This window comes from Calypte anna, chromosome 9 (assembly GCF_003957555.1).
Source record: "Calypte anna isolate BGI_N300 chromosome 9, bCalAnn1_v1.p, whole genome shotgun sequence".
NCBI lineage: Eukaryota > Metazoa > Chordata > Aves > Apodiformes > Trochilidae > Calypte > Calypte anna.
In genome coordinates, this window is record NC_044255.1 from 3086126 (window position 1) to 3107447 (window position 21322).

Genomic DNA, 21322 nt, shown 5'->3' on the forward strand with positions numbered 1-21322 from the left:
AAAGGGCAAGACTGGGTAGGATGACACGCTTATCTGTCCCAGAGAAAGTAGATCCAGCAGTGGGATAGACTCCAAAAGGCACTGGATCAGTGTCAGAGAGTACAAAGGATGAGGATGTAAATCTGCTCTAGTTGGCAGTGATATTGCTGCTGTCAGTTGCTCTGCATCAGCACAAATACTGCAGCTACTCAGCTGGAGGTCAGAGTGAGGTGCAGATTATACCAGAGTTTGAATGAACTTTACATACATTAGCCTAAATCCTGTCCAAAAAGAGGAGAACATTGAAGAGTATGGAAACAAAGCTGTGTAAAGCTAATATAACTACTTAATCCTTGATAAGTTAAGTACTTTCTGACGCCTTTGTATTCCCTTCTGTTCTCTTTGAGAGATGAGTCTTTATGTGGTAACTATATATTCCATAAATATTTTAGTCTTTTTTGACATAGTGCCCTGGTTTTTTTTTTCATTTGCCTGAAGACAACACATTGCTGTCTCCTGTACACCCATTTAGAGAGTATCTTAACATTTCTGGTTTAAAGTTTTGGAATTATTCTGGAAAATGTAATTAAACTAGGCTTTCCATTCAGCATTTTTGTGTCTGTTACTCGGGGTGTTCATAGAATCATAGAATCCTTGGGGTTGGAAGGGACCTCGAAAGATCATCTAGTCCAACCCCCCCTGCCAGAGCAGGGCCACCTAGAGCACTTCGCATAGGAACGTGTCCAGGCGGGTTTTGAATGTCTCCAGTGAAGGAGACTCCACGACCCCCCTGGGCAGCCTGTTCCAGGGCTCTGTCACCCTTACAGGAAAAAAATTTTTCCGGATATTCAACTTGAACCTCCTGTGCTCCAATTTACACCCATTACCCCTTGTCCTATCACTGGTCACCACTCAGAAGAGCCTAACTCCATCTCCCTGACACTCACCCCTTACATATTTGAAAACATTGATGAGGTCACCCCTCAGTCTCCTTTTCTCCAAACTAAAGAGACCCAGCTCCCTCAGCCTTTCCTCATAAGGGAGATGTTCCACTCCCTTCATCATCTCAGTAGCTCTGCGCTGGACTCTTTCAAGCACTTCCCTGTCCTTCTTGAACTGAGGGGCCCAGAACTGGACACAATACTCCAGGTGCGGCCTCACCAATGCAGAATAGAGGGGGAGCAGAACCTCTCCTGACCTACTAACCACACCCTTTCTAATGCACCCCAGGATGCCATTGGCCTTCTTGGCCACAAGGGCACATTGCTGGCTCATGGTCATCCATGGGTGTTGTTCTGTAGGTCTTGTGCTTGAATAAGAAAACCATAATTTAGTCATTGGAGTACTTTTAGATTTTACTTAAGTAATTGAGAATACATAAGATATTTTCTGATCTCTAATTTAGCATTGCTATTTGGAGAAGCTGAAGCATTCCTGTAGCTTTCTTTGGTCCTGGTACCTGTTGGGGTATTGGCACTTCCCAGTCTGCAGAGCCTGGACTTGTGGTAGTCCAGTCTGGTCTGGTCTGAATGGTTTTTTTGATACTACCTTTTCAACAGCAATTTTTATCTGGCAATGGGTTCCATTTTATAAGTGACTGTCCTTAATGAAAAGTATTTTCAATTGCAAATATTTCTTTTCAGTAAAGGTAATGTTAAATCTTCTAATTCCCTTCCTCCCCAGGTGAACTTAGCTGGTTTTCTCCCTCCCCACTACTAAAAATGTCAACTTGATATAATATGTGGAGTTGTATAAATAAGCACATCCTCATTTCCCTCCAGCTGACTTGGTCTCCATTCAGTTCTTCATTTCAATTAAGCATTAGCTAAGTGGATTTAACAGCAGCTCTTTGTTTAAATAAGCTGTAGAGAAGCATGTTTCATAACATGTCCAGTATACTTACCTGAGTTCAGATTCCATTTTAGAAATTACACCCATGAAGCAAGCACTTTCTCTTTTTTATAATAAAAACATGTTTGCACAGCTAGTGTGCTTAATTTATGTTCATGAAAACTTGCATGTTCAGTTTCTTTCTTGGTTGTATAAGTTTTTTAATACACTGAGTTGCAACCTTAAATGTGATTTTTAGATAAGCTTAAAGTAAGTGTTTTAGCTTTAATGAATGAAAACAAGCCTTTTTCATAGTAGGCTGTGTTGGCATGCAGGCTTTTATGTCGACCTTTGTTTTGATACTACCTCAGACTTGAATCATGTACAAGTTTGCTGATTTATTGTAGTCTATTAATAGAAAAAAATCTGTCTTCCAGTTACAGAACTGAAGAACCAAAATGTGGATAGCAGCTTCACAACTGTTGCCATATTTAAAATCTAAATATTTATAGCTACAAGTTATAAAGCAAAATCACAAGTTGTCAATATTTAAACTACAATTGAAGTGAGTTTAGGGCCATTAGAACAAGACAGACCGGAGAGTTGGGCTGATTCCAAGGGGATGAGGTTCAACAAGGCCAAGTGCCGGGTCCTGCACTTTGGCCACAACAACCCCATGGGGAGCTCCAGGCTGGGCACAGAGTGGCAGAAAGGGAGCTGGGAGTCTGGATTGCCAGGAAGCTGAACAGGAGCCAGCAGTGTGCCCAGGTGGCCAAGAAGGCCAATGGCATCCTGGGCTGGCTCAGGACCAGCGTGGCCAGCAGGTCCAGGGAAGGGATTCTGCCCCTGTGCTCAGCCCTGGTGAGGCCACAGCTTGAGTCCTGTGTCCAGTTCTGGGCCCCTCAGTTCAGGAAGTATATCGAGGTCCTGGAGCAGGTCCAAAGGAGGCAACCAGGCTGGTGAAGGGACTTGAGCACAGACCCTATGAGGAGAGGCTGAGGGAGCTGGGGGTGTTGAGGCTGGAGAAGAGGAGGCTCAGGGGAGACCTCATCACTCTCTCCAACTCCCTGAAAGGAGGTTGGAGCCAGGGGGGAGTTGGGCTCTTTTCCCAGGCAACTCTCAGCAAGACAAGAGGGCAGGGTCTCAAGTTGTGCCAGGGGAGGTTTAGGTTGGAGATGAGAAAGAATTTCTTTCTGGAGAGGGTGATCAGGCATTGGAATGGGCTGCCCAGGGAAGTAGTGGATTCTCCAGTGTCTGGAGATATTTCAAAGGAGCCTGGATGTGGCACTGAGTGCCATGGTCTAGCAACCGCAACGGTGGTTCAAGGGTTGGACTTGATGATCTCTGAGGTCCCTTCCAACCCAGCCAATTCTATGATTCTATGAAATATAGAATACTCCAATCCTCATTTCAGCAGTGTGTGGTTGCTTTCCTGGCTGAACTTCCTGGTGTCAAAACCACTGCCATATTTCTAATTACTTATCTGTACTTCTCCTTACTAACAGTTAGCTGGAGCTTTTGTCCAAGAAAAAGTATTTAAATCATTGTGGTTTTCTGTGTTATTTTGTTGTTTGTTTTTTTTTTCCCCTAGGATAGCCCCAGTGCTATTTAAGATAGATTCCTCATGTTCTTTATACGTGTGTTATTGAAGTTAGTGGCACTGCTCATATGGGTATTGGCACATAAAACATAACATAACTTGGGTTTTGTTCTAATTCTAGAGCAATATATTTTGCTGCTTACTCCAACTGCAAGGAAAAGTTGAACAATATTTTCAGTCCCGATTCAATCCAGGTACACATGATTTCAGCTGGTGTGGCAGGTAAGGATCTTTAACTTTTTAGCTTCATTCTACAGCCATATCTACAAATAAGAGGTGGCAATAAATGTGGAAAACAACAAAAAATGTTCAGTGATTGAAAAACCTTTTTGTAGTGGCTATGTTTGGCCTCATGAAAGACACTATCTGCCAAATATATGTATGAAACTTTGTACTTAGGTGCTAATGAAGACCTTTAACTCTCTGTGTGTGTGTGTGTGTGTGTGTGTGAATAGTCTTTTCAAGGAAAAGTTGCGTGCCTTCTTTTTTAATTGTATTTGTGAAATGACTTTAAAAAAAGTAATTTTGCTCTGCATGGCATGAAGAATGTGCACTGAACTCTGGTTTAATACTTCTTAATCTGTGGTGTTTGTTTTGGGTCTCTTTCATCACTTTCTATTACAGCTTACTTTATTGGATTTATTTTTTGTCTTTCTGAACTATACCTGTAGACATTTGTCTAAATTATGTGTAACATTGCTTCCTTTGTTCAAATGTCAGTCTCTGAAGTTTGCTCTACCACTGAAGTGACATGAAAGAGCAGATTTCTGTAGTTTTCCTATTTAATCTCTGGAAACAAATTCCTATTTTGTACTTTCTATTTTAGTGGATACCAATGTTTCTTGCTTGATTTGTATGTTCTGTGCTTTGTGATCATTAACAAGGGGAGTGAAAAGAGCTGAGTTAAGGACTTGTGCTGGGGAAATCAGAACTTGGGCTGGCAGCACTTTACATGTTGCTGCCTGTGCCTTTCCTACACACACAAAAACAATTCAGATTGGTTTTTTTTCTATATAGACCATAGACACAGATGAGTCCTGACAGTTTTATGATTCAGATTTTACAGCCAGTGTGTATATTTATATATAATGTGAGTACTAGCAATCTGGAATGGACCTTCAAAGTTGATGTCAGAATGATGAGCAGGATTAGTTTTCAATTTAATACTTGGTATAATCTGATACAAGGAAATTGTTACATAGCATAGAAAATTTAATTGATGATAACTTTAAATAACACACTAATGTTCATCTCTAGCACGAGGTGGCAGTTTTTCACCTTCTGTGAGAAGGGAAGCAGTGTTGTCTTAAATGGGAAAAATGAGGTGCTAAGATGATGCATTATTTTTTATCACCTAGAAATGATAGGTGATAGGTTTTGGTTGTAGGTGAACAGCATGGGATGGAAGGGTTTTCATGAAAAGCTCCTCCTAATCACTTAATTGCTCCAAGAAAAAGGAATTGCCTTCAGCTCTTTGTCGAGGGTATAAAACATCTCTGTAAATTCTGTGGGAAGGGGAAGTATGAGAAACAGAAACAAGTCTATCCTCAGTTGATACCATCTTTGGATAACTTGTGTGGTGCTGCAGACAAATGATGGTTCAGACTGTTGCTTTGGAAGTTTCTGCCCTAATTCTGGGAGGAAAGGGGCATGTATGGAGTTGTGCTGTAGTGATGCTTCCCAAGTGCTTGCAGACACAGACTGTAGTGTATCAAGGAATTCTGTATCTGCTTCTTAACTTGTGTCTCTTCCAGAAGGTTGGTACTACTCATTTGTCCTTATGACTGCAGGAGGCTGGGGTAAATGTATTTGAGCCTTAATTGCTTATAGCTTTTTTTACATAAATCTGCAAGTTTTAATATTGCACAACTTGAATGGCTGTTACTTTTCTCACACTTACCTAGTGATGCAGTTCATTTCTAAGCCATATAGCCAGTGAAGCTGGATGCCCAGTGCAGGTTCATACTACAGGTCACAACCTCTTCCCTTGAAGTGTCTTGGCACTGACTTACAGTCTCTGGAAGACCTTTAAAAGAAGGTTCTTAGACAAATAATTTCTTGATGATCAGTGTTCTGATTTATGTGAAAAGGACTATATTTAAAACCAATGGTGTTTTCTTGGGAACGTGCTAACCTTGTTTTTATAATTCTAATATATTTCAGAAAATGCACTTAAACCAGCTATTAACAGTTTTACCTGCAAGGTTTGTATTGCTTTATGATGCAAATCAACTTAAGGAAATGGCCAAGTAACAGGGAAAAGATTGAATGGGAGCTCTTTATTGGTTGTCTTAAACAGGTTAACACAGATCACTGTAACATTTGCTTTGGAACTTAAGGTTTCAGATTTGGCAACCTAGATAAACACTTCTATTAATTAGCAAAAAAATAATCAGTATTGGTTTTTCTTTTGCAGCTGCCTTTGCTTTCAGTATGGAATTGAGTAACTCAGTCTTAAATGAGGGATGTTGGGTTTTTTTGGATGTGACCTTTCTGTTACATAAAAGTTCCCAGTACCTGATGAGTATGAGGTGGTGTTTGCACTTAAAGCTTTTCCTGTAGGTTGCAAAATACAGTAATGAGGAAAAAAACAAAACCAAAACCAAATCTGTCACTATTTTTTGTAAGTAGTGAACTTCACTTAACTGTATGTGAATACAGACATATCTCAGGCTAGACTGATGTAATAGTTAAATGAGGATTATTTTGTATGCATGGCATTTTGGGGAGTGAGAATCTGAGATATGGTATTTCAGTAATTTGTTTGATTTTAGTCCTGATTCATCCTTCTTAAGATGAAACATATACCTGGTTTTATTAATAAGATTCATTTAGTAAGTCTGTCTTATCCCAAGAAGGATGAATTACACTGGGTATTAGTAACCTGATGCCTTATGCAATTAGAAATTAATATTTTTCTCTTGCTATATGCTAGCTTCCAGCTTACAGTTGACATCACTTTCATACTTAAATTCTGAGTATTGACCTGAAGGAGTACTTGACAATCTTTTGCTTACTGCTTTTTCTTGTTTTGCAAACTTGGACAGTGAATATATCTGAAGCTTACTACAAGAATTAGAGTGTTTGCTTATGTGAAAATAGCTTATCTTGGTACATTTCAAAATCAGATTAAATTCTTGGATCTACTATAAGATCTGCCTTCTCATTGCACTTATTCAGCCTCTTTTTGCCACAGAATAAAACAGTTGAACTGAATGAGCTGCTTGATTCCTGTATGACTTTTTGATTTGCCTGTTTAATAATCATAGCCTCATTCAGACAACCTGGTTGCAAATCTGTGGAACTGCTTTGCCTTGTCTGCTACTGCTGTTCTTTCTAGAACTCTACTGGCAAACCAACCCAAACAGATTTTTATTTTATATTAAAAGAATTGGGACAACTTTATTACTTACAGAGATATGCCCTACTTTTGTGACTTTTTTTTGTAGTGTCTACACAGTTACTTAATAATAAAAAACGTATTTAGCTCATTAATTAGTGATATTAGAAAGTTTGATTTCATAAGGCATCTATCCTGCATTTCAGTCCCAAGACAAGACTAGGGTTTTTTTAATGATATTTGGGAGGGAGTGGGGGAAGGAGGAGGGTTCACTTTTAAGTTAAATATATAGGTAAGTATTTGAAGATGTCAAATTGGAACTGCTGCAAATGAGCAGAAATTTCAGTACTCAGTGCATTTTACACAACTATTTTAATATCTGTGGCCTGTTCTGATTATTTTTCTTTCTTTTTTTTTTTTCCCTAAACTTTTACCTGAAACCCCTTAGATCTCCCAATAACTAATTCACCAATCCTTCCAATGGGATTCGATTTGTACACATGTGTCTGATGAGGTCACTGCTTGTTGTTATGATACAGAAAAGCCTGTGTCTATTTTAGGCATTTACTGTACATTTCTCCCGTGAAAAGAGTGAGATCGTGTCATCTCATGCTCCCCACCCGCAGGTCACTTCCTGCAGAAATATGGACTAACTTAAACCTCGTGAGTACTGAACTGAGCGTCTCTTGCAGCCTCTAGTGTAAGAACCACACGTTGGGTTTGTAATATCTATTAAAAATAAACAGAATAAGGGGAATTCACTTTTATTATCTTGAACTTGCATTGTGCAAAGACATCGTTTCTTAACTCCGAGAAGATTTACTTTTTTTTTTTTTTTTTTTTCTGTGCAGTTCAGGGAAAGGGGGAAGATGCCTTTCACTGATAGCCACTACTTTATTTAGCCTAATTGCAAGTCCCTACTGGGTTAAACAAGACCTTTTGGTTTTTTCAGTGTCCCAGAGCTGCTATTAAAATGTGGCAGCTGATATTCTGTGTTGTCACGTTATTTCAAAGACCTCTTTTTGTTTGTTTGTTTGTTTTGTTTTTTTGTTAATATGTATATAATCTCCTTTCTGTCTCTTTCTGTTCTCTTTTGGTTTGTTTTCATTTTACTACCTTGGATTTTTAATTCAGTATTCCATATTCACATGTGTCTGTGTTACTTACATTGGCTTAGAGATTAAAAAAAAAAACAAAACCCAGCCCTAACCTTTGAAATATGATGCATAATAGGAATACCTGGGATCTTACCTGTCATAGCTGGTACAGCTGAAAAAGTAGATTGAGAATTCATTCCATCTGTAACTGGGATGCAATTTCATAACAGAGAATGTTAACCTAGAAAAGTAGAGAATTTTCTGCTATTGCCAAATTGATCTACCCTTCTAAATGGATATGGAATCTTTTTTTGGAGGATACAGCACATTGATAGGCATTATAAGGTTCACTGAGACTTCTAAATGGGAAAAAAGGAAACAACTGCTAGAGCTAGGTGTAGCTTTTGAAAGCCCCCCACCTTTATTTTTTAACAAATATGTTTGCTACAAGTTTTCTGTGTTGAAAAAGTTTATTAAAAAATCCCAAATGGCATGTTTCATGTTTTGGAGTGCTTGGGGTCAGCTTCACTGAAGTCTGTTGTTTCTTACAGTAGCTCTGCCTGTACTACATGATCTGTAAGAATCAAACTGTAGTCATTCCATCCTGAAACCTGAAATATTGAAGGCTCTTGAATAGGAAAGCTTCAGTTCAAACTGTCCCTAGATTTAGGCTTATGATGGCATCCCTTGGGGAAAAAATTGGCTATTCTGTCAAGTGTCTAATCTCACTGCTAGGGGTGCCACAGCTAATCAGTGGTTTAGAGCAGCCCAGGGAGTGCAAGTTCAGACAGAACTGGCTGTGTCCTGTGCCAGTCTCCCTTCTCTGACAATTTCCAATACAATCTTCTGAGCCTAGGAGGAGGATCAGGCTGCTGGTGAACAGTCACTGCTGCCACTCAAGCATTGCCTTTGATCACATCTGTGGGTTTCTTGCTCCAGATGTGGGACTTACACAGACTACTCTTGGCTTGAGTATGAAGGAGAAAGGGCTGAATAGATAATTCTGTGACATACAGACTAGGAGTAACACAACTCCAGAGCATGCAGCTTAAACAGGGATGCAAGGGATTTTTTTTTTTTAATCTTGTTCACTTGTAATCAAGCACTAAGAGAGACTTGAACTAAGTTGATTTTTTAAAGAAAAGTCTTTCCTGGAAAACGATGGTGGAAGGTCATATTTTTTCCACACCTTATTTCAAAGCCTTTTCAGTCTTGTGCATTCCTAGTGCCCTTCGCTGCACTACAGGTGTGGAAAGATTCTGATTTGAATTAAAATCATATTAAAAGTTTCTTAGTGCTTGCATAAAGAAATAAAAAAATTCAGTGTTTCCTTTCACTTTAGTTTTGCCCAGGGTCAGGTGCTGTTGGAATCTGGAGTTTCTGTGGCATTAAGTGACAGGTCAGAAGGATTGGCTGGTTGAACTAGAGAACCTTTTTTGCTCACGTGGGATCCTTTTAAAACATCCTGTGCCTTGTTATGGCAAAGTAGTTCCCTGCTGCTTTGAGTTTTTTACACAATTCTTTACCTACATGAAATGCAGATAAAAAACACTTTGGCTTCTTAGGATTTCACTCCATTTTATGAAGGGCTAAATGTGTACCTGGACATAGAAAAGAATAAATAAATCAATGTATTTAAAAAAAAAAACAAACAAAGCCAAACCTTTATCTACTGCAGGAAGTTTTTTTAGTTGAGATTTGAGTTAGTTTAAAATCTAATTGGAATATTAAACTGAAATCTTTAACATGGCTCTGCTGTTTTGCCACAGAAATTGAGATAAATCTTTGTACCTGCTAAACCTTGTAAATTATCTTCAGAAGTGGAAATCATAATGGCCTATTTAAGATTTGGGAGCAGAGATAGAACAAACCCTAGAACAGTTAAGATCCTCTGGCATTTCTCTGAGTATTGCAGTCATTTGTGTGCAATGTAAACCTAGATTGTGATTGAACAGAAGTAACATGTATGCAAGCAGCTGTGCTAAATATATATATATATATATATGTAAGCTGTTAATGATCTCCATAAACAAGCTTATCAGTAGCCTGTTTGTTGTATAAGTATTGTGCACCAGATATGCACTGAACAAGGTAACTCTTTGTTGCTTTCCCACAACACCAGTCCATTCCCTTGCAAAAGGGCAGCATGTCTTTGTAGTGATATACAAGTGTCACTTAGAAACCAAGTGTCTAAATTTATCATCTCTTGCCTGGCCATGTTCCAGCTCTTCCCTTTTCCTCTTCTCTCCTGCAGACATTTTTCAGAGCTGCCTTTCACTCTGCTCTTTTTTCTCTTCACAGTTGAGCAGAAGTAAGAGTGATTCTTACTTCTTTTCTGTTTATTTTTTTTTTCTGTTTTCCTTTTCGATTTTTCCTCCTTTTCTTTTTCTTTAGTGTACTGAAAATCAAAGCTTTAACCCTCACCTAAGCCTGAATAGTTGCTGTCTATCTGGATAGTGAGCAATCATAATATTTACTTTAACAATTTAAACACACAGATGATTGTAGAAGTGTTTGTAGGCCAACCAACAATCTCTGCTTTGAGTACTAAATACAACATTAGAAATCAAATTTAACTGCTCTTTCTAGTTCATTATTAAAAGGTCTCTTAAGTTACAATAATACATGCCTTGTAACTGCACCAAAGTAGTATTTATTCTGTCTGCATGCTTTTAAACTCGGATTGTATTTCAGGTAGCAAATTAAATTGATACTATCTCAAATTGGTATTGGTCTAGTTATATCTGCAATGCATTCTTATTGCTATGTTTTCCAAATTGGATTAGTCTAGCTAGTTTTGCTGCTCTAGAATAACAAAACAGGGTTGGTATTATTAGATAGGCAGAGAAATGTGCACAATTTGGCTTATTTTAAATGGGGTGTCTCTTCCTAGGAATCAAAGCTACTCAATGCAAAACTTAAAAATAAGCTTAATGTTTGTTGGCTGAATGGATCAATAAAACATCAGTAAAGGGCTACAATGGGTGCTTTCTAAAATTCAGTATAGTCCGAGTTTTTGCATTCACTGTGCCTTACTGTCTGTGTTTCAGTCTTAGATGCAGTTGCTCTTGTCATACTCTCACATCTAACTTTTCTGTTTAAATGTTTTTAGGTTTCACTGCGATCACAACAACTAATCCCATTTGGCTAGTAAAGACACGATTGCAGCTTGATGCAAGGTATAGTGACAATGGGAAATCTTGCTGCTGCCATAAGATTTTTGTTAAATGTTCTGAATCGATTCTTCATCCCCAAATAGGATGACTCTTTAAATATCCAATGTTTCTAATTAGAAAGTTGATGCTGATCTATCTACACTATGGTTTTTTTCTCTGTTTTCATCTCTGACTTCTGAGAATTGCCTGAGGCACTAAAGAAGACTGTCTAGAGAGTTTAGAATGAATTGCAAGGTTAAGTCTCATTAAAATGTTTTACCCATCATATGCTTACATTTTCCTTCTGTAGTGTAGGATCTTTGGTTTTGGCAGTTGAGCTAAACATTTCTGAAATAAGGATTTTAACATAAGTTTAGACAAATGCCTGAAACATCCCATTTCTCATTTTTTGCATACAATGAGCTCTAGCCTATAATAAGGGGAACACTGTTTTTATGGCTCAAAACACAGGCATTGTCCTAGTGCAGGACAGACAATAGAAGTTGCTTGGACTTGCTACAGAATCAATTACAGAAACTATATAGCATTATAAGTTCTGTAATAATTAATAGAATTTTATACAAACAGGGTTGAAGAAAGACCTTTATTCCCATATATTTAAAACTGCAGAGGCTGATAGGATGCACGTGTATCAATGCAACTGGTGTGTTCATTTCATAGAGTTTCTTACTGAACACTTGGCATGCAAATAGTAGGTCCTCCCCCTCTATTCTGCATTGGTGAGGCCGCACCTAGAATCATAGAATCATAGAATTAGCCGGGTTGGAAGGGACCTCAGAGATCATCGAGTCCAACCCTTGACCCACCGGAGCAGTTGCTAGACCATGGCACTGAGTGCCACATCCAGTCTTTTTTTAAATGTCTCCAGGGACGGAGAATCTACCACCTCACCGGGCAGTCCATTCCATAGCCTGATCACCCTCTCTGTGAAGAAGTTCTTTCTAATATCTAACCTAAACCTCCCCTGGCACAACTTAAGACTGTGTCCTCTTGTCTTGTTGAAGGTCGTCTGTGAAAAGAGTCCAGTTCCCACCTCGCTACAGCCTCCTTTCAGGTAGTTGTAGACAGCAATGAGGTCTCCCCTGAGCCTCCTCTTCTCAGGCTGAACAGCCCCAGCTCTCTCAGCCTCTCCTCATAGGGCCTGTGCTCGAGTCCCTTCACCAGCCTGGTTGCCCTCCTTTGGACCTGTTCCAGGACCTCTACATCCTTCTTAAACTGAGGGGCCCAGAACTGGACACAGTACGCGAGGTGTGGCCTAACCAGCGCTGAGTACAGGGGAAGAATCACCTCCCTGGACCTGCTGGTGACGCTGTTTCTGATCCAGGCCAGGATGCCATTGGCCTTCTTGGCCACCTGGAGTATTGTGTCCAGTTCTGGGCCCCTCAGTTCAAGAAGGACAGGGAAGTGCTTGAAAGAGTCCAGCGCAGAGCTACTAAGATGATGAAGGGAGTGGAACATCTCCCTTATGAGGAAAGGCTGAGGGAGCTGGGTCTCTTTAGTTTGGAGAAAAGGAGACTGAGGGGTGACCTCATCAATGTTTTCAAATATGTAAGGGGTGAGTGTCAGGGAGATGGAGTTAGGCTTTTCTCAGTGGTGACCAGTGATAGGACAAGGGGTAATGGGTGTAAATTGGAGCACAGGAGGTTCAAGTTGAATATTCGAAAAAATGTTTTTCCTGTAAGGGTGACAGAGCCCTGGAACAGGCTGCCCAGGGGGGTCGTGGAGTCTCCTTCACTGGAGACATTCAAAACCCGCCTGGACACGTTCCTATGCGAAGTGCTCTAGGTGGCCCTGCTCTGGCAGGGGGGGTTGGACTAGATGATCTTTCGAGGTCCCTTCCAACCCCAAGGATTCTGTGATTCTATGAATATAAAATTCTTGGGCCATCCTAAATACAGTAATGAGCTACATATTCCTGTTCTGGAGTTCTGTTGCACTGCTTGTATTAACTGTGTGTTAGCATTTTTCCTCTTAGCCAGGCATATTGTCAGCAGCAAGGTGACCATAGTAAGTATACCTCAGAACCAGTTTTACTGTGGAATTCTTTTCTGTGGTGCCATCATATGATTTTGGTGATAATTCCATGATTAATTCCAATGAGGTTTTGGTGCTGTGTTAGCCACATGGCATCTGGTACCTCTGGTTGCTTTCTACTGATATAAATCAGTTAAATTGCTTAAACTGTAAGGTGTGAGGAAATTAGGTAGAATTATAGATTTCTTGTCAACATTATTCCATTACATTATATCAAGCATTATTCATGGGGGAGACCTTAAGGACAATCTAAGTTTGTGTAGGACAGTGCAATTACATGGGCTCATCCAGCACATACTGCATTCTCAGCTCTTCTGTTTCATAAAAGCCCTTGGCCTGTGGGGTCATCCTGACCTGATCTTGTCTCTGTTGAATTTCTCAGAAGTCAGTAAGATTTCTTCAGTAAGATCTCAAGAAGGCATGTGTTTTGTTTCCAAAGTGAAACTACTTTGGCCTTTAAGACATTTGGTGTGCACCTTGCACATCAGAAGAACAAACAGCAGTTTGTGTCACTGTACCTGTCCATGTGTGTACCAGGGACATATGGAAACTGAGCTGCCCCTGGAGCTGCAGCTCTAGGTTGTCCCACTTGTGTCCCTTCTCGACTTCTTTTGCTGGTCAGGTGAGAAGCAGAAAAGGCCTTGACTCTGTGTGAACACTGCTGAGCAATAGCTAAAACATCCCTGTGTTATTAATACTGCTTCCAGCAGAAATCCAAAGCCTAGATCCATACCAGCTACTATGAAGAACGTTAACCCTACCTGAGTAAAGCCTGCTCAGCAGCCCTCTCTTCCTCTTAATTGTGCTTGGTACCTTGTTTCATTGTTGTCTGACACTGAAGGTTCACACCATCAGGACTTAAATTCTGCCATCAAGTGATGCCTCTTGCCACTTCCATAAAAGCTCCTGCTACCAGCTCTCTTGCTTTGACAGTGTCTGTACCAGTTACCTTAATTTCTCCCAAGGTTATGTGCTGTTCTGTTCTGTGGCTTTCTGACTCAGGAGACCTCTGCTGGCAGAAGCCATGTACTTCAAGTGCCTGCACTCACTGCTGCAATAAAGTGTATTTTATACAGTGTTGTAATGGTTTTGCATAGCTGTGTAAAGTGTGATAAGTATTTCAATATACACAACTCAATTCAGTAAGCAAGCTAAAAATGGGACTAAGACTTTATTTGCCAAGTGTTGCTTGATAGAGCAATGTCTTGATGAGCATTCCCTTGACATAAGCAGGGGCTTATTTGAATCAGATAATAGTTTCCTGTGTTGTGTTTGTTGGTATGCTCCCTTTGGATGTCCTTGGTTGCTGGTAGCTGTGATGCTGTGCAGACTGCTGGTTTTACTCTCAGCCACAGTAATTGCCATGCTATGGAGCTGTGTATTTGAGGCAAAAAATAGGGGAAATCCACTCACATTATGCAGAAGAAAATGAACATTTTTTTCATGAGTCACTGACGTGGAAAGTTAATTTGCAAGTTTGTTTTCAAGCAATTTAGTCCTTTATTCCATAAGACCTGTGGAGATGTAGGTGGTACTTTTTCTTTAGTCACCTTGCCAAGTTAGGCTTGGATTCAGTGTCATGTTTTACTTGTGTTGTGTGGAAGGCCTTCGAGACTTTGATTTCAAGTGTGTTTTTAAAGACATTTGGAGCCTCTCAGTGTCAGTGTGAGATGCTTCCTATCTCCTCATGTCACTCAAACAAACTGTTTAATTATTTTTAAGTCTCAAGCTGCACCAGCTTCATGCCTGTTTTCTTCTCTTCTTTCTAGGAATCGTGGAGAAAAACGGATGAGTGCTTTTGAATGTGTCCAAAAGGTTTATCGAGCTGATGGTATTAAAGGCTTTTACAGAGGAATGTCAGCATCTTATGCAGGCATATCTGAGACTGTTATTCATTTTGTTATTTATGAGAGTATTAAGAGAAAACTACTGGAGTATAAGATTGCTTCTGCCATGGACAATGAGGATGAATCAGCAAAAGAAGCTTCGGACTTTGTTGGAATGATGATGGCTGCTGCCACTTCCAAAACTTGTGCAACATCAATAGCATATCCCCATGGTAAGTGGGGCATGTACAGCTGAGAGTGTGCATCAAATTGATCAAAGGGAGTTTTTTCAGTGATATTTGTAGCAAGACTTGGGCTCACTTGCTCAAAAACTTTGCCTCAAGCTTTTCACAACAGATTCAGTCAGTTAACATGACTAATGTATTCAGAAACAGAAGCATTTTTAAGTGGATATCTAGCATGGCCTTTTCTTAGCTTATGTGTGTTTTTCCAAAGGATTTTTCCATGGTGTGCCCCAAAGGTCTTTTTTTCTCTTGGAATCTCTCTGTATACTCTGCGATTTCACATAATTTGCCAGCAAGTTCTTGTCCCTGCTCTAGGAAAACAGGCTGTCTGGTTTTCAGTTGGACTTGATTTTTCTGCAAAGCAGTTGTGTATACGTGAAGTTTGTTAGTGAACTGAGTACTTCACTAGTGGCAACTTCCAAACTGTCATGTAAGCCCAAAGAACAGTCCTCTTCTGGATTTTAACTAAGAAAGTGAACTTTTCTTGCTTAGTTCAGATATCTAATACTGCCACAAGTTTAACTTGTTTTCATCTTGCACATAAATGATTTGCTTCTCTGTGTGTTGCTTCTTTTTTTTCTGAGACACTTCTGAGACTCAGAACTTGGGGAGGGGGAAAGGCTGCTTTTTAATATGAAATCTCTAATTAGTTTCTGGGACAGACAATGAAAAGTGGTAAATGTAACCACCTGTGGTTTTCTTTGTACAGAGGTTGTACGAACAAGACTAAGAGAAGAGGGAACAAAGTACAGATCTTTCTTCCAGACACTCTCTTTGCTTGTGAGAGAAGAAGGGTATGGATCCCTCTACCGTGGTTTAACTACACATCTGATCAGACAGATTCCAAACACAGCTATCATGATGTCAACCTATGAAGTGGTAGTCTACTTGCTTGATGGATAGCAGTGTGACAAGGCTTACTAGAAGAAGGTGGAAGACTGAAAGACTGGAGTGGACCACTGAAAGTGAATGCCAAAGTGGCGGGCAAAAGGAAGGTTTTATCAGGAATATGCAGCAATGGACAAAACAGAAGGCTGATAGTGGGCAATTATGAATAATTTTGCTGCCTTATTGTATAGTCTCGTGGCAGTGTGTCAAATGGAAACTGTCCCTTAGGGAATGCCTTTAAGCATCTCTTAATTTGAAATTATTACTTTCTTTTCATCTGTTAATCTAAAAAGGGCCATTTAGTCATCTTCCAGGACCTGATGGATGAGAGAGGGGGCATAACATACATTCCTGGGGCAGCCTTATTCACTTCTCTTAGTGATTGCTCTCAACTATGTCCTTTTTGTTCTGTTTTACTGCACAGTAACCTGTTGGAAGAATGGGGAAGACAGCACTTTCATACCTTTCCATGCCTTGAACTCCCATTCAGTTGCTCTGAAGATTCACAAAGAGTCTGAGGTAGTAGTCAGTGTGTGAAGTTTTCCATGTTGCTACCTCAAGACAAAATATGGTGCAGGGACCCTGAACAGAGTTATTTCTTCACCAAAAAAGCTGATGAAGCTGATTCTTTGTTTTGGTTTGGTTTTGTGGTTTGTTTTGTTGGGGTTTTTTTGTGTTTATTTTATTTTATTTTTTAAAATTTGAGCAGTGTTGTGGTAGATGGGATCTGATTGTTGAACTCTTCAGGTTATCCATCTGTTACTATTGGTGTATGTGGATTTCTAGGTCTGCTGCATCATCCATTTTCCTTTCTGGAGCTTTATTTCCTTAAGAAAGATGTATAAAGTGTTCTCCTTGTTGTAAGTTTTCCTTGCCAAAATGTCAGGTCACTCACACGTTTAACAAAGAACCTGCTGAATGTTACTTCATAGAGTTTTAAGGATCCCTTATGTGATGAAAAATCTTTATAGTCCTGCCTACCATCTGTGGATACAGGATTCACTCAAGTAGTTTAATGCTACTAAGAACAATCTGTATTACCCTAAGATGTCTGGAAAATCCTGACATGGGTTACTAGTATCTATATGGGAGTACAGGGGGAGAAGACATTGCCATAGGTAAGGTGACTAGAAAGCTGGTAACAATCAAAGCTGACATGAATCTTTTCAGTGAAGATGGACTCTGTGTAGAGTGATGGGAGAAACCTCTAACTGAGATTTTCTTCTAAGTGTTCCCCTTGATAATTGCTGTATTACTTCCTCCAGCTTTAGCCTCTGTACTGAACTGGCAGTTAATAGTATAACCTTGTCCTCCAAATCGTGTGAATATCCAGGCATAATTTTTGTTGTTCCAGAAGCCAATTGCACAACAATGCATTGCATTCAGCAGCAAGCCTTAGCTACTTTTTCTGTCATAAGTTACAGGGTTTTCCTAAGCTATTCAGCTGGAGTGTTAAAAGCAGAAGCTTAATGTTACAAGAACTTGTACAGCTTTCCTAACTTTTTATCTGCACTTTGAGTACTTCTCAGTCTACATCCAAGATCCTTATCAGAAAGATGATCATTATAAATAGAAGGCAATAGCTTCCTATATATAACTGCTGTGGACAGAACTGGGCTATCACCTCTCCCAGTGTGGTACTTCAGTACACTTGAACTGTGTGTTGTGTGCAATGGCTTTATTTTATTAATGACTCCTTATGCACTTTGTGACCTTATGGCTTACAACCTTTCTTCCTCTTACTGGTTATCGCTAGTCAAAGTGTTCAAAGCAGGTTGATTTTAAACCAAGAATGTGGTTTGATTTCAGTGTAAGCTGTGCAGAATAAACCATTCTGTGCTATAGATCCATAGCACATCTGCAATAGTGTTCTGTAGGCTGTATGTAAAAGCTCAAAGCTTCCAGAACAAGCAGTCTGTGTCCTTCTCATTTGCTTTCCTTTATTTTCACCATTATCATCTCTTCCACGCAGTGTCAAAAGTGTTTTATTTTTTCATGTAATGCTCTGTAGCAATTGCTCATCCTTATAAAAGGCACCTATACTATGTTCAGCAACCTTGGAGTAGAAGCTTGGTTGTATTGAGTTTCTGCTCCTTGGGCAATGTTATCTTACTTTTTGAAGACAGCATGGTTGGTGATGTGACCAAAGGTGAACAGAATTGTAAAAGAAGCAAGGGGAGTGTTTAAATGTATTTTCTAAAGTGGGCTTTTCCTAGTCATCTCCCTAGGAAAAGTCTGGAGTATTCTTGGATCTGACCTAAGTCTTGATGTGATTTTTTTTTTTTCAGATAACCAAGTGGAGGAATAGCTACTTACTGAAATTGCTGTGGCTATCTAGATTATTCAGTCAGAGCCAAAATTTAAATTATTAAAGACAATTTTCAGATTGAGTTATTCATTAATACAATTAGTCCTTGGATTAGCCTAGGCTTCACTAGAGTTACTCTCCAGTTTATTAGCTACGTTCTCCCTTGGTTACATGTTCACCTCACTTTAATTCACTTGGGTATCATGTGTGTACCCTGTCTGGGGGAGGACAGACCCCAAGTAAAAAATGGTAACAGGAACAATTGAATATAGGAGACAACAGTTACAAATAGACAAATTGCTTAAACACCCATTAAAAAGTTGGAATAATAATGTTTTAAACTTCAGGTTTATATTTCAGGTTTTTGGCTTATATTACATAACAAAATATAAACGTAAAGTCTCTTGGGATTCTTTTGTTATCTTTTATCTTACTGGTACATACAAAGTTACCCCTAAAATAGTTCCCAGTGGTTTTAAATTTATTTATATAGTTGTCTTCATATTTATTACAAAAGGTCAAAGGGAATAAGAAGATGCTACATTCAGCAACATTTTAATGGAAGTGAAAGGAGTGCATTTAAACTTCTTGTAACTTAGATGGTCATCTTGATTTATGTTTGAATGTACTGTATTTATCTCGCACTTTCTGTGCTCTAGAAAGATATGCACTTATCCTTTCAGAGGGAATTTCATCCTTCCAGTGCCCTGTGTTCAATTCACACCCAGATCATCATTTCTCAGTCCCTCAGCCTCTGCACATACTTGCACCCCAAGCCCTTCTCCTCTGCTTATGGGGAACAGGAAAAAACTGGGCCTGATTGTTCCCAGAACACAGGAGCCTGACCAATTCCTTATTCTCTCTCCTTCCTTTATCAGGGAGGAGAGGGGCATTAATAGAGAGCATCTGATACTTGGTTTAATTGCCAGGCAGTGTTAAACCCTGACATAAACCCACTTTGGGTACCCAATCATCAGGAAACAATTTTACCCACATCCCTTCTAGATTTATTCCCTTCCAGGTCTGACCTGGGACATGTCCAATTTCCTTCATTTCTCCTACAAGTTCATTTCCAGCCTTTCCTTCACCATCAATTCCTAAACAACAATTACCAAGACTGAATTTCCCACATCCCCCTCCTTCTTGTGCCAGCAGATAATCCAGTGCTCAAGGATTTTGATGCAATGCTGTTCTCATCTTCCTGGTTTGGGTTGCAATTACTCCTAAAGCATCCCCTGTTTTATTTACAACCATTCCCACTACAGCTTGGAACCTAAAGATTCTATTAAGCATGGAAATTGGGGTCCTATATCCCCATGGCCCATCTTCAGCCCATGGGGCTGGATCATAATATGCACTTATCCTTTCAGAGGGAATTTCATCCTTCCAGTGCCCTGTGTTCAATTCACACCTAGATCATCATTTCCTCAGTCCCTCAGCCTCTGCACATACTTGCACCCCAAGCCCTTCTCCTCTGCTTATGGGGAACAGGAAGAAACTGGGCCTGATTGTTCCCAGAACACAGGAGCCTGACCAATTCCTTGGCAAAAATCCATTTTGCCACCATCCCAACCCTGCCCTTCAGGGGCTGCCCATCCATTTAGAGTGTTGGCTCCATTGGTCCCACTTTGGAATGATTGAGCCATTTCTAAGGGGTTTCCCCATTTCATAGAACCATAGAACCGTCTGGGTTGGAAATGAACCTCTGAGATCATCAAGTCCAACCCTTGGATTTATCCCAATCCTTCCTCCTTTCATTCCAGAGGTCACCTCCCTCACATTCGAGGTTACCCACTACATTTTGCCAGCAACTCCTTCCAGTTATAGAAGTCTGTAAACCCCATGGTTGTTTCCTCTTACCCTTTCCAGGTTGTTTCCAGGTTCCAGGGTCAGCTCTGTTACTCTCCAGAGCTTCCCAGGGCCATCTCTCCCCCTGATCAGTACCTCCACGTACAGAACAATCAGGATTTAGCAATATTTCCAGCCAGGTTTACAAAAAGGTGGGGAGTCTCATCTCCACTCACACACCCCCAGTGCTGGTTCCTTGCCTTTCTTCACCAAAATAAAACTCAGTCTCATTGCTGCTACCAGAGACTCAGTCATTTATCACCCCCCTCTGGTAAAAAGACTGCAAACACACAGACAGTTTGGGGGAGGGAGGGCTGGAAGCTTTTTTGCACCTTCCCCCTGAACCAAATCAGCCCCTGACACCTCCCATGGATGCTCTGTCTGCTCCCCTGAAGTATTTCAGAGTAACTCTGGTCCTTTTTTTAAAATCCCAACTGGAAGTGACCAGACCAGAGCACCACTGGAATTCAGTATCTCTTTTCTTCCTTTTTGGTGTAATGAAAACTAAGGGAAGCAATGCCCAGGATTCACCTTAAAACACATTTTGAGAGCTAACATTGCACCCCTGGATTTTCCAGACAAGGAATAAATTCCTGTTTTGTAGAAATAACCTCAAGCTAAAGATAACCTTGACCCAGCCAGCACGGGTTTAGGAAGGGCAGGTCATGCCTGACCAACCTGAGCTCCTTTTATCATCAGGTGAGTGCCTGGGGGATGAGGGGAAGGCTGTGGATGTGGTCTGCCTGGACTTCAGCAAGGCCTTTGACACCGTCTCCCACAGCATTCTCCTGAAAAAGCTGTCAGGCCACAGCTTGGACAGGGGCACTCTGTGCTGGGTTAGGAACTGGCTGGAGGGCCGGGCCCAGAGAGTGGTGCTGAACGGGGCTGCATCAAAATGGTGGCTGTGGTGTCCCCCAGGGATCAGTGTTGGGCCCGGTTCTGTTTAATATCTTTATGGATGATTGAGATGAGGGGATTGAGTCCATCATCAGCAAATGTGCAGATGACACCAAGCTGGGGGGGAGTGTGGATCAGCTGGAAGGCAGGAGGGCTCTGCAGAGGGACCTGGACAGACTGGAGAGTTGGGCTGATTCCAAGGGGATGAGGTTCAACAAGGCCAAGTGCCGGGTCCTGCACTTTGGCCACAACAA

At 40.4% G+C, this 21322-nt stretch overlaps 1 protein-coding gene across 1 annotated transcript in view; it reads left to right on the top strand.

Annotated features, from left to right (window-relative positions):
- SLC25A36 (solute carrier family 25 member 36) overlaps positions 1–18972 on the top strand; it is a 36471-nt gene extending 17499 nt beyond the window's left edge. The window contains exons 4-7 of the mRNA XM_030456227.1: positions 3531–3631; positions 10959–11025; positions 14826–15115; positions 15837–18972. Coding sequence (XP_030312087.1) covers positions 3531–3631; positions 10959–11025; positions 14826–15115; positions 15837–16030 — 652 coding nt within the window. The 3' untranslated portion in view covers positions 16031–18972. The remainder of the gene's footprint in view (positions 1–3530; positions 3632–10958; positions 11026–14825; positions 15116–15836) is intronic.
- The last annotated feature ends 2350 nt before the right edge of the window (positions 18973–21322 follow it).